Below are 13,019 nucleotides of genomic sequence, written 5' to 3' on the forward strand. Positions count from 1 at the left end.
GCCACAAATCCTAGCTCCTGCACGCCATGCCACGCCCTAGGATGACCAGGCCGATTACCTGATACTTCCTTGTTGATCACTTAGAGCAACAAACAATAGGCAGGGTTCCAAAACACACCAAAAGGATGGTGAGATCCCAGGTTTCACCGCAACCTCCCCCTCTAGGAGACCACCCGATATTATTGAGATCAGTTTGGAGTTGTTGGTCCATACATCAGGCCATGCGTCTTTAGAGCATTAGAGAGATCAGCTCCAGAAGGATCTAGAGTAGAACATGCCTCGTCCATCAAAATACCTTCCTGTTCCAAAGGAGCAATTGGGTTCCTTGATGATTCTAGATGACTCCGACAGTGAGCCAATGCCTAGTTTGACCCCCTCTCCCTCAACCATCAGACTCAAGAGACCTTGACATCATCGGCCCCATCATTTCATCTCCCTCTACCCCTCTCTCTCTCTTGATAGGTCCTTGGGTTGGGTTGTCCACATTTCCAGCCTTGGTCAAACTCACTTATCATTTTGTATCACTGTACCTTTATCGTGGTTTTATACATATGTTTTGATGCTAGACTTGTGTAAGTTTCTTTCTTTGTATTATTTTCAGCATTTTCTATGAGTTGTGCTGGCACTCCCATATTGTATTCATACAGGTTGTACTCTTTAGTGACTAGTCTGATTGACCTACTTTTGTGGTCATTTGTCAGAAATTAATAAAATTATCTTATCTTATCTGATCTCATGACCTTCACTTTGTTGAGCAGTTCTGAAATTTTCTCCTCTTCTGCTGCATTTTCTTTCACTCCTGTGTAGAAGTGCTGATAAAGGGGTTGATTTATAAATTTACTTAGATTTTGCAATACTCTATGTCTGTCAAATAACCTCATAACCTCCTGGCTATTTTTGCTGCCAAAATGTAGAAGTTCCTCCTTTGTCCTGTCATGCCCAGGTCTTAAAGCCTTTATCTCCTCCCCCTTCTCTTCCCCTTCTTCCATCGCTCTGTTCTCTTCTTTGCCTATGTTTATGCACTTCTCAAAGTAATTCCTTGCCTCCTAAGAAAGGATTTCTTCCTTCAATTCCCTCTGCTATTCTTCCAGCCTTTCTGAGTAAACTTGTGTCTCTTGTTTTCTTAGCTAAGTTACTACCTCCAGTAGGAACAAATTTGAAATTCCCCTTTGTTTGTTACTAATGGATTGTAGTTATTGTATGTGAAATGATTAACTATTAAGTTGATTGCATTTAGTTCCACGCCAAAATCAATGGGATTCCTCCCTTTGATAATATTTGAATTATAATTTGCTGGGTTTGATACAGCTTAAGTTCTTATTGTTTAAATTTCAACAATTATAATTGTAATATCATAAAAATTGCTTAGTCTTTTCCTTGGAATGACATAAATTTACTTGAGAATTTCTTCATTTCTTTTTACTTTCATTGCTAACTAGCCACTTTTTATTAGATCTTCAATCTTTCAAGAGGACTTTAAAATCATATGCGAGAGTCCTTCTCCTCAACTTTCTATAACTGTCAGGTACTCTAATAATTCAATTTAATTCCCACTTACGTTTGTTCAATGTTATGTGCATACCTAAAAAATAATATACTCTGCACAAAGCTATGCTTTTGTTCTAAGTTTTTTGTTGTTGTCAATTTTCATATTATTTTCTGTAATCTTTAAGCTGGTCTTTGACTTCATTTATTTGGTGCATTGTGCCTTATAATTGCTTATATTTTCTTCCAGGCCTTATTCGATGGACAGTGGACTGAACAATTTGAATGTATCTGTAGAGTTATTAGTGAGGTATAGAAAGTGTTTTTTCGTATGCCTCATGATCTGCATTTCATGATAATATACTGGTAGAATTACTGCATTTTGAAAATATGTATGAGATATGTTAGTTATATTTACTTGCTTAAACACTTGTGAGTTAATTACAGCTGTGCCAGATATACAGCTTTGAAGTAGGGTGCCATATGTTGTTTTGGCTTCCATCTTGTTGTAATGCTCTAGTAATTTTCTACAGATGCTTGCCTGGGTATCCATACAAGGCTCCAAAACTACATATTCGACCAGATGGGGGGCTGTCAGAAGAGGATCTCCACCTGTTGCAATCAATGCTTTCAGATCAAGTAAATAAGCTAGTGCACTTCTTAATGATATAACTTATCAGAGCTTTTGTTTTTTCCAAGTTCTTTGAAATTGAATTTGTTGTGTACTTTATGCAAGTGTGAACATCCATGGCCAATGTGAAGAGGAAGTTTGTGGCTTTTTTACAAGTTTGATTAGAACGAGTGATGCAATACAAGGTAGTGGAGGTCAAACTAATCCAGGACCTCTTGCCAAACTTGAAGAACATGACATAAAAGAACAACTCGCTGTAGAGCAGGTTAGCAAGGGTGTAGTCTTACTCAAGTTCTAGGGGTCTGTGACCTTTGAGATGTGGACTGGGACTCAAACCCACAACATTAGGGAAGGAGCTATACCATCCAAAATCTCCACAAGAGTTCCCACTCTTGTGGCTGGTGCCACTAACCATATTCATCTCTTCCCCATACTCAATTATAGTGTTTTGGGGAGGCCCACTCTCATAATCTGGAGCTTGTTGGTCAAACATGGTATCACAGAAGTAGGCTCTCTACTACTTCAGTGGGACACTTGAGTGAACACTATATAGAGCAAATATAAAATTTTCATTTCCACATGCATGAAAAATGAGGACTGCTATGCCCTCGGGCCTCACTCATTGGTAATATCGATAATTGCAAGATGTTGGGGCCAACTATCTCCAATACAATGTCCTTGGGGACATGCAACTTGATTGATTCAATATTGGATCAATCAAATAATAGTAGGTGCAACATTGACCTATTTCCCAGATTGTTCGTACTAAGGGGACCAACTCCAACCGAAGCTTGTACTATTCTTTGGCAAGACAATGACCTAGCCAATGGATCTTCCATTGTACATACCTATTTTGTATCATGCTTCTTGTAGAGCAACATTTAAGGACCTTTGTTTCACTAGTTTTTGGGATGGGGAACAGGGGTATGCCTCCCTGAGATATCTAGAGCACAACTTCAAATTTTTTAGGGACAATGGGTTGGGGACAACAATAAAGTGTGTATGTGTGCAAATATATAGAAAATGATAAATATTAAAAAAATTTGCAATTCACCATAAAGATTTATAGTTGCTTGTAAGTGTAATAGTCTATACTATCATGTGTAGCCCTTACACTTACTAGTTCTGTGAAAGCTTGGGCTGTTAAAAAAAGGGCCGAGGGACATTCTCACCTTTACAAGCGATAAATACAAAATCCAATCTTGAGATATTATACATTTCTTAATTATATACTTTTTAGAAGTAAACCCTTGAAACCTAAAGGATTTTTACATACAATGTTGAACAAAAATCTTATCATTCAGATTCCAAAGAATAGGGATAGAGTTGTTCTAGATATCTACCAACTTTGCTAGGTAACTCAAGACTTAAACCAAAAGATAACCACAAATTTTGAGATAATTTGAAACAATTAGCCATGTATGCTTCTTTGAAGCTAGAAGGTTTACTAGAGTGTTGAGGAGTGGCTCTTAGATCTCTAGTTGAGCTTTGACATCAATGAGAGGGTTTAGAGCTGTGTCCACCATTATTGAGGAGGAAAGCTTTTAGGTAGCGAAGTCTCCATGAATCTTCCTGATGCAGCCCATCCGACTAAAGCTTGGTCTATTAAATTCCATTCTTCATATTGGAGTTCACTTTCAAATCCTTTTTTTCCAAGTAACGTATGCCAGGGAAAACCCTAGGGAACCTCTCCCCATTTTGATGTGATACTTGTTGAAAATGTAGCGAGCAAGGTCTTTTGGCTTGTGCCTTAGCTAGTGAAGACCTCAAATTGTCGTCATGAGTTAGATTTCAGTTAGGATGAGTTATTTCCAGTTTATTGGAATAATCATCAAGTTAGCATGCGTAGAGTTGGAGCTTCAGTTAAAGAGGAGTCTTGATCAGTTTGACTACAGAATGAGGTGGAAGTTACAAGTTGAGTTAGAGCAAGTTAGCCTTCAGTATTGTTTGAAGGAAGAATGAGTTAAGAACTCTAGTATTGATTGGAGAGAGAAAGATTAACACTCAGTTAACTCGTCAATCAAAACTCAAGCTCCAAATTTCAATTGGTGATGTAGGAGCATTTGACTAGGGAGGCAACAACTGGACAAGTTGTTTTGATTAAGTTCACTTTTAGTTAGTTTTATTCTTATTTTTAAATGAAGGCTGTTATAGCCAATGTTTTTATTTATAAACTGAACATTAGTTAGAATAGGATTTGTTTAAAATAAGTTAGATATGAAACTGAATGAAACTGGAAAATAACTATAATGTAAATGAAAGAAAGCTTACAGGTATTCACTGTTTCAGAAGCAACAAGTATAAATTACTGTGCATAGCAATTAACATTCAAACTGCGCACCGAGACTGAAAGGATCAAATATGATAGAGCCAAACCATCCAGGTACATTGCCAAATACATACTATTTGATTTAAATTAGAAATTTATAGTGTATATATATATATATATATATATATATATATATATATATTCATCAGGTCCACGGAAGTACAGGACAGAACTTCCAGATTCCACACAGGCCTCAAGACACAAAGCCCTCAAAAAATAACCAACAGTCCTTCATACAAACGAGATAGGCCGAGGAGGGTTTCCACAACCCAGATAGACCAAAGCAGTACATAGACAAAACAACAGACACGACAACCAACAGCAGAAGGCCGAAACACATTCCCAGAACAGAAAACAAAATCGACAGGATGGGCTCGTTGCACAGGAGGCAACCAAGTATCGACAGACCAACAAACTGAAACCCCAAGGGTTAAACAACTATAGCTCGAAACCAAAATGCAACCGCAGAGTGCAGTCAAGGAAGGACCCTACCCGATTTAAGCACATCGGACCCAAATCTTCAAGGACGAGACCACGACGTTTCATCCCTGAGAGCCAGCCCCTTGCAGCCACAACAAAGAGGAGAGGGATACCTGCACAGTGACAAGAAGATTGTCAGAGAGGAAGCATAGCTATATAGCACACAACAACACCAGAGAAAAAACAAGGAACTTGACCCATGACGAATACCTGAAGGGGAGGCCGGACTCCACAACCGAGCCACGAGTTGAAACCCCAAACCTATGTTGCAGGAAACGTGGGGGGGCCCGTTTCCGGCTGGAAACTGGGACGAAACGCGGAAACGCGTTTGGTACGGCCAGGAAACGCGTTTCCGGCCGTACTGCCACGTTTCCCGAAATGGAAACGTGGCAGTACAGCCAGAAACGCGTTTCCCGGCCATACAGCTCGCGTTTCCCAATTGAATTGTGTTTTTTTTAATTTTTTTTTTTTTTTCAAATTTGTTTTTTAATTTTCTAGATGTGTCTAAAGTTATAAAAGTGAATTTTTGCCCTAGTGATGATATGCAGTTCATGGTAATGTTAAATTCTTAAAGTAAAAGTGATATTCTCCTTTATTTTTCATTTTCATCCTTTTACTTAAATGTTTAACATTACCATGAAATGACTCAAGATGTTTGAGAGTGGTTTCGCCCTCATTGGATTTCATATGGAGAAAGTAGAATTTTAGATCTCACTCAAAATCCAGCAGACTTATTTGTTTTTCAGGATTTCAGGATTGGGGGGATTGCAATGTTTCCATTGGATTTTATCATGTACTAGGGTATGGAACTTGTATTTAATCAAGATAACCAAGCCCTCTATGCAGGGGAAACTCCCAATAATCAAGATCATGTAGGGTACTAGGGTATGAAACGTGTATTTAATCAAGAGCACTAAGGTCGTTCGACTATGTAGGAGGAGACTCCCAATACAACAGTGGTCCTTCTAAAGAATGGGATGTGGATGCAGAAAATCCTGATTTGGATCTCTCTCTTGCAGTCTTATAGTCTTTATTGTACTTGCAGCCTCATATATTAAAGGCTGATTTTGAGATTTGGATATCTAATAAAGGTTGCTTTTGGATATTCCGATATTTTTATTTTCATTATGTGATCATTCATGAGTAAATGTGATGTAAATTAAATCTTAATGTTTAAGTGTAATAAATTATAATGTATCATTTATGTTTTATGATTGCACACACACACACACATATATATTTAAATATTTTATGTATATATATATATATATATATTTGCGTTTCCCCGTTTCCAAAATTTGGGGAGGTTGCGTTTCGTATCGCTTCCCGTTTCGGAAACTCGTACCCGTTTCCCCGTTTCGTGCAACTTAGCCCCAAACTGAGCGCAACCAATGACCGAAGTGCCATGATACCACAGCCTGCTCACCAGGAGCAAGGCCATTAATAAAAACTACAAGAAGGCGAAATAGTGGAATCGGAACAGGGTTTTACCTGTCAAATAAGCAGCCAAGCCATTGACGAGAGTAACAGGCGGAGGGCCTGTGAAATGCGACCAAAACCCAGTTAGAAAACATCACCTGCAAGTTGTAAAAGAATCGTTCATAGACAGTCGAAATAAGGCATACCCAGAATGACAAACCAAACCTGAGACCTCCACAGAAAACCAGGTGTACAACAGCCACTAGGTCCAATGAAAAACATTCATATAACTAGCAAACGATAGAGGATCAGAACCAGAGAAGAACCAAGAGGATAGCGGGCAATAGAGACCCATCTTCTTCCAGAGCTGAACCAGACGAGCCACAGAGGAACAGAAGCATAACTCAAACGAACAACAACACAAATGAGCCCAGGTCGAGCCATACCATAGACGCCGTGCTCACACAAAACGAGACCAACCTCGGGCCGGATGCGCATTGAAGGCACCATAAACCCTCACCAAACCTCGGTGTGTGCTAGCGCGGGAAGGACCAAGGATGAGCCAGCTGACATGTAAGTCTTGCCACAACGGGATCGCCATCAAATTTTGGTATCAGAACAAGTTCTTTTCTCAAAAGAAAAAAATGGAAGTAGGAAGAAGAGCTATCAGGAGAGTAGCCGATGAAGGGCTGTGAGAAGAAATCAGGATCCTAAGTGCCTGATTGGCAGCAGTGGAAGCAGGGAGGCATAGGGATCCAGAAGGTGGTGATGACAGTGAAGAAGAAGTTGCAGCCACGACGGATGGGTCAGACAAAGAGGGACCAGAGATAAAATTATTGAGATCAGTTTTGTTGGCAAGTAGCAAGCTGAAGCCAGAGCTTTCGAATTATGATGGCAGTTTATCTACGGAGGTATTGTTGGACTGGATTAGTGAGCTGGATAAATATTTCGAGTGTGAAGAAATTAGTGAAGATAAGAAGGTCAGGTTTGCAGCCACCAAACTGAAGGGACATGTAGCACTGTGGTGGGACAGTGTGCAGGCAGAAAGGAGAAGGTCAAATAAACCATTGATCAAAAAGTGGAACAGGATGATTGCCAAGATGAAGAGTAAGTTTCTACCCAAAGATTATCAGATTGCTCTGTATAGGCAGGTGCAAAACCTGAAGCAAAGAGCAATGACTGTGAAGGAGTATACGGAAGAATTCTACAGAGTGAACCTGCGAGCGGGTTATGTTGAAGATACCCTGGAAAAGACAGCAAGGTTTGTGAATGGCTTACGGATGGAGATACTAGATGAGATTAGTATTCTTTCCCCCAAGTCCATAGAGGAAGCCTATCAAAGTGCTTTGAAGGCAGAAGAAAAGATCGCCAGAAAGCAGAATGCCAGAAGAGGACGTGGATCTGGCAGAGGAAGAGGACAGTCTTTTGGCAGAGGTAGAACTGTCAACAGCAATGAAGAGGGCAGCAGTTCAAAAACTGCAGGACCAACTGAAAAAGAAGGTAACACTAGAGGAGGAAGGCCTTACCAACGAGGAAGAGGTAATGGTAGAGGCAAAGGAAATGCCTATCAGTGTTACAAGTGTCACAAGTGGGGACACAGGTCTTTTGAATGTCCTGAAAGTGATCAAGCAGGGCAAAGAGGAGCATATGTTGCTCAACCGGAAGAAGCAGAGGCACCGCCACAAGAAGTGGAGAACATGCCTGAAACGGGAGAAGCCTTAGTGTTAAACAAGGTATTGTTGAAACTGGCTAAAGAGTTAGCTGACCAGACACAATGGAAAGCACTGTTCCGAACTGTGTGTAAATCACATGGGAAATGCTGCAAATTGATTATTGACAGCGGGAGCACTGACAACCTGGTAGCCACTAAAATGGTAGAAAAACTGGGTTTAAAAATATTGAAGCACCCAACACCATACAGGGTGTCTTGGTTACAAAAAGGACACCAACTGCTGGTTGATGAGCAGTGCGAAGTGGAGTTTCACATTGGTAGGTATAAGGATAAAGTAACTTGTGATATCATGCCGATGGATGTGTGCCATATACTGCTGGGCAGACCATGGTAGTATGACAGGAAAGTTGTCCACGATGGGAAGACAAACTGTTACAAGTTTGCTAAGGATGGGATAAAGCATATGCTAGTACCCATGAAAGAGGAGGATACGACAAAAAACGGTGGAACAAAAGCATTACTGTTAGGAGGAAAAGAGTTTCTACAATAGATTGGAGATGATGAGGTAAAATATGCAATTGTGCGAAGGCCAAGAGCGGTGTTAATCCATACTGAGATTACTGACTTACTTGAGGAGATACAGGATATGCTGCAGGAGTTTAGTGACATTGTGGTGGATGATCTACCAGATAAATTGCCACCAAAAAGGAGTATCAGTCACCATATTGATTTCATTCCAAGGGCTAGTTTACCAAACAAAATTTCTTATCGGATGAGTCCAAAGGACAATGAAGAGATCAGGAAGCAGGTACAGGAGTTGTTGGATAAAGGGTTGATTCGGGAGAGTTTAAGTCCTTGTGCGGTCCCAACTGTTTTAGCTCCCAAGAAAGGAGGTGAATGGCGGATGTGTACTGATTCTCAAGCAATTAACAAGATCACTATTAGGTACAGGTTTCCTTTACCGCGGATGGACGACATGATGGACTGTTTGAGTGGAGCAACATATTTTTCGAAGATTGATTTGAAAAGCGGATATCACCAGATTCGGATTCGTGAAGGGGACGAATGGAAGACAACTTTCAAGACCAATGAAGGCCTGTATGAATGGCTGGTCATGCCATTTGGACTGAGCAATGCACCCAACACATTCATGCGCTTGATGAACAAGATGCTGAAGGAATACATTGGAAAGTTCGTGATTGTATATCTAGATGATATCCTTATTTTCAGTAAGACAGAGGAAGAACATTTTTGACATGTCAGGTATGTCCTAGAAAAGTTGCAGCAAAACAAATTGCTATTAAATTTGAAGAAGTGTACTTTTTTAAGAAAGAATTGATTTATTTAGGATTTGTGATTTCGGAAAACGAATTAAAGATGGATCCGGAAAAGGTTGCAGCCATAGTTAGCTGGCCATCCCCCAGGAGTTTGTTTGAAGTGCAGAGTTTTCATGGGTTGGCGAGTTTTTATCGAAAATTTATAAAAGATTTCAGTGGGATTTGTGCACCCATGGTGGATACCGTTAAAAAGGCAAATCAACCTTTTCATTGGACGGAGTCAGCGGAAAAGAGTTTTTAGCTGCTGAAAAAGATCACTGAAAGACCAATTTTGAGGTTGCTAGATTTCAACAAACTTTTTCAAGTTCATTGTGATGCCAGTGGGACAGCCATTGGAGCAGTACTTAGCCAAGAGGACAAGCCAATGGCCTATTTCAGCGAGAAGTTGAATGAGAGTAGGCAGAAGTATATGTCTTACGACAAGGAATTTTATGCAGTGGTCCAAGCACTGAAACATTGGAGACATTACTTGATGGCGAATGAATTTGTTTTGTTTTCAGGCAATTTTGCATTGCAGTATGTTATGCAACAACACAAGCTGAACCATAAACATGCAAAGTGGGTGGAGTACCTCCAGAGTTTTACATTTGTATTGAAACACATCAGTGGTCAAGCCAACAAAGTGGTAGATGCGTTAAGCAGGAGAAATTTGATTTTACAGGAAAGCAGAGTGCAGGTGTTAGGATTTGAGCATCTTAAGGATCTGTATGAAACAGATGCAGACTTTAAGGAAGCGTACAAAGCTTGCCAGAATCTGCTATTGAGAGACAACAGTTCATGGCTAGACAATAACCTAAGTAACCGGATTCGTCCAAATGGCCTGGCGAACCGGAATCCGGCGTGTCGGATATGATTCGGCGAAAAACGTGTCCCAAAATAGGATTTGCCGAATCCTATCAGGATTCTTCGAATCCCAAACGTGTCCTGAAATTCGTCAGCGTGTCCCGATTTTTGCCTGCGTGTCCCGATTTCCAGGATTCGTTTAGCCGAAAAGGGACTCCCGCGGGTTAAAAAAGGCCGCATTTCCTCATTTCAGTCATGTTGTTTATCATTTGGCTTGCATTGTTTGAGCTGTTTGCAAGTGGAGAAGGGTTTGGAGCAAGGAGCTAAGGGAGTAGAGTGTTCGGCAAGGAGATTCAAGCACCAGGTAAGTGCATTTCAGCTCCATTTTTTTTGCATTTCTTATTCTATTACAACAGTTTGTATATGATATTTTGTTTACAAATTTGTGCATGTTTTGTTCATTTATTTTACAGTATTCATGGCTCAATCACAGGCAGCAGTTAGGGGGCAAAGGAAGGGCAACAATGTCTCCATTGGAGGTGCCCCTCCTCCCCCAATATCATCAGAGTCTGTTGCAAGTAATGTTGATGGAAGAGGAGGACCTAAAGACAACACTGATAAATATCCATTGTGGAAATATGTCACAAGAGAGGATGGGACAAGCACCAAGGGAAAGGGAGGAGGCAATGTGCAATGGAGATGCAACTTTTGTCACATTTCTTTGAAAACAAATATTACCGTGTGAAAGCACATTTGTTAGCTTTACCAGGTTGTGGGATTGGAGCTTGTAAAGCTGTTCTTTAAAAAAGAGAAAAGAATTGGAAAAGGAGTCCACTGTTGGTATGGAAAATGTGGCTTCAAAATCAAGAAAACCCAAGAATGAAGACCCCCTTCCATTTTTGAGGAAAGCCACCACCGAATTTCCATTTGAGAGTTCTACTTCTACTGGGGGACAAGCAACAAAAAGAAGAGCACTTGGTCCAATGGACAAGATTTTCCAAAAAGAGAGACGGGAAGAGCTTGATCTCACCATTGCCTTCTTCTTCTATCAAAACTTCATATCATTTAATGTTGCACGCTCACCTCTATTTATTGAGATGTGCTGAGCTCTAACTCAAGGGGCTCTAGCAGGGTATGTGCCTCCTGGGTCAGAGAAGCAGAGGACCACATTGTTGACAAAGGCAAAAAAAGAGGTGCAAAAAATGCTTGAGCCTATTGTAGCATCGTGGCCAACATTTGGGGTTAGCATTGTTTCTGATGGATGGACAGATTGTAGAAATTTCTCATTTCCCACCCCGGTTTTCAGTTTCACCTTATTTCTCCCATGTAGTTAAATGCCCTTTCCCATAACCATACATTTAACAAGCTGAAAAAATAAATATTTCTGAAAACACAAATTCTGGAAATTTTACAGAATGCTGGAAATTGCAGAAATAAAAATCAGCAGTAATAAACAGCCATTAAAATACATTTAAACACTGAGATTTTTGGTCAATTTGACCCTGGAAAAACCCCCTACAACTCTTGGGGAAAACCAGTTCGAGAGCTCTTCTTTCTTTATGAAAATTGCCTTTTTACAGTGAGAAATTTTCAGCAAAAAAATCAGCAAGCAAATTTACAACTTATCTCTTTTCCCATGCCTCACAACAAACTGGAAATTACAGCAAACAGGACAGCAATAAATGCTGTACGACCTCCTCGATTTTCGTGCCCACTTTCAGCATTAAATGCTGCTGTACAGCCAGCATTAAGTGCACTGTACGGACTACAATAAATCATTGTACGGTCCTTGTTTTGCGTGCAGAAAATCAGCAAATTGCTCCTCGATTTTTGTGCAAACCACTCCTCGAAAATCGTGCCAAAATCTGCCTTTCACTGTGTGCTGAACCAGCTCTACAAATCTGCTCAACTGCTGCCTTGGAATGTGTGCCAAGCTGCTGTCTCCTTCTCCTCCCTGCTCAGAAATCTCCCTTGCTCTCTTGCTCTCCTTCTCCCAATTTGCTCATGAATGAATGAATGACCTTTTCCTCCTTTTCCTCCTTTAATCTAACCCTAAGTGACTTTTGGGTGATACAAGTGACTTTGGGGTGATCCCTAAATCCAATGGCTGAAATAGATTGAGATGTAAGGCTGAGATTAAATGCTCATTTAAATCTCACTTTTTATTTTTTAATTCACCCCACTTTAATAAAGACCCACTTAGTGCCCACGGGGGTTTGGATTGACGGTGAATGGGTGCGCTGTTAAGGCACTCCTTGTGATAGGTCACCGGTTCAAATCTCCCGTGGGTACGTAGGTTAGTCTTAATATAGAAAAAAAATAAAGACCCACTTAGTCATTTATTTCCAAAGTCACTTTTCCTTTCTAATTTTTCATTGACTTTATAAAAGTCACTTTAAAATTAGAAGTAACTTTATCACTTAAAGTCACTTTTAAATTAGATTTAACTTTATAAAATTATAAAGTCACTTTAGGAGAAAAATTAAATTCTTTTGGACACTTTTCCCTAGGCCAAAGATCAAAGCCTTAGGGAACCACCTATTCTCTAGTACCAAATTTCAACACTCCCCTCTTACCGTGGAAGGTGTTCCTCACCACACCCATCTTGTCTCTGAAGTAGACATGCTTGCCCCGTGGTAAGGCTTTGGTAAGAATATCTGCAACCTGCTCATCAGTGGAAATATACTCAAGCTTCACAGCTCCCTTCTGAACATAGTCTCTGATGAAATGATATCTGATCTCGATATGCTTTGACCTGTCATGAAATACTGGATTCTCCATGAGTTTAATGCAACTCTGATTATCACAGTAAATCACTGAAGGTCTCAACGACTGACCAAATAAGCCAAACAACAACTTGCGAAGCCAGATGGCCTCACAACT

General features: G+C 40.2%; 1 protein-coding gene across 3 annotated transcripts in view; it reads left to right on the forward strand.

Annotated features, from left to right (window-relative positions):
* Nucleotides 1-13,019, forward strand: part of GCN2 (protein kinase family protein) — a 444,532-nt gene that overhangs the window by 23,665 nt on the left and 407,848 nt on the right. For 2 of the 3 annotated variants that reach the window (XM_089405809.1, XM_089405808.1), the window contains 3 exons: nucleotides 1,454-1,525; nucleotides 1,736-1,795; nucleotides 2,019-2,124. In XM_089405809.1, the coding sequence (XP_089261935.1) occupies nucleotides 1,454-1,525; nucleotides 1,736-1,795; nucleotides 2,019-2,124 (238 nt within the window). The remainder of the gene's footprint in view (nucleotides 1-1,453; nucleotides 1,526-1,735; nucleotides 1,796-2,018; nucleotides 2,125-13,019) is intronic. The other variant, XM_089405810.1, reaches the window with a different exon arrangement.

This window comes from Pinus tabuliformis, chromosome 2_2 (assembly GCF_031772625.1).
Source record: "Pinus tabuliformis cultivar Carrire ecotype Pingquan chromosome 2_2, CPIR1, whole genome shotgun sequence".
Lineage (NCBI taxonomy): Eukaryota > Viridiplantae > Streptophyta > Pinopsida > Pinales > Pinaceae > Pinus > Pinus tabuliformis.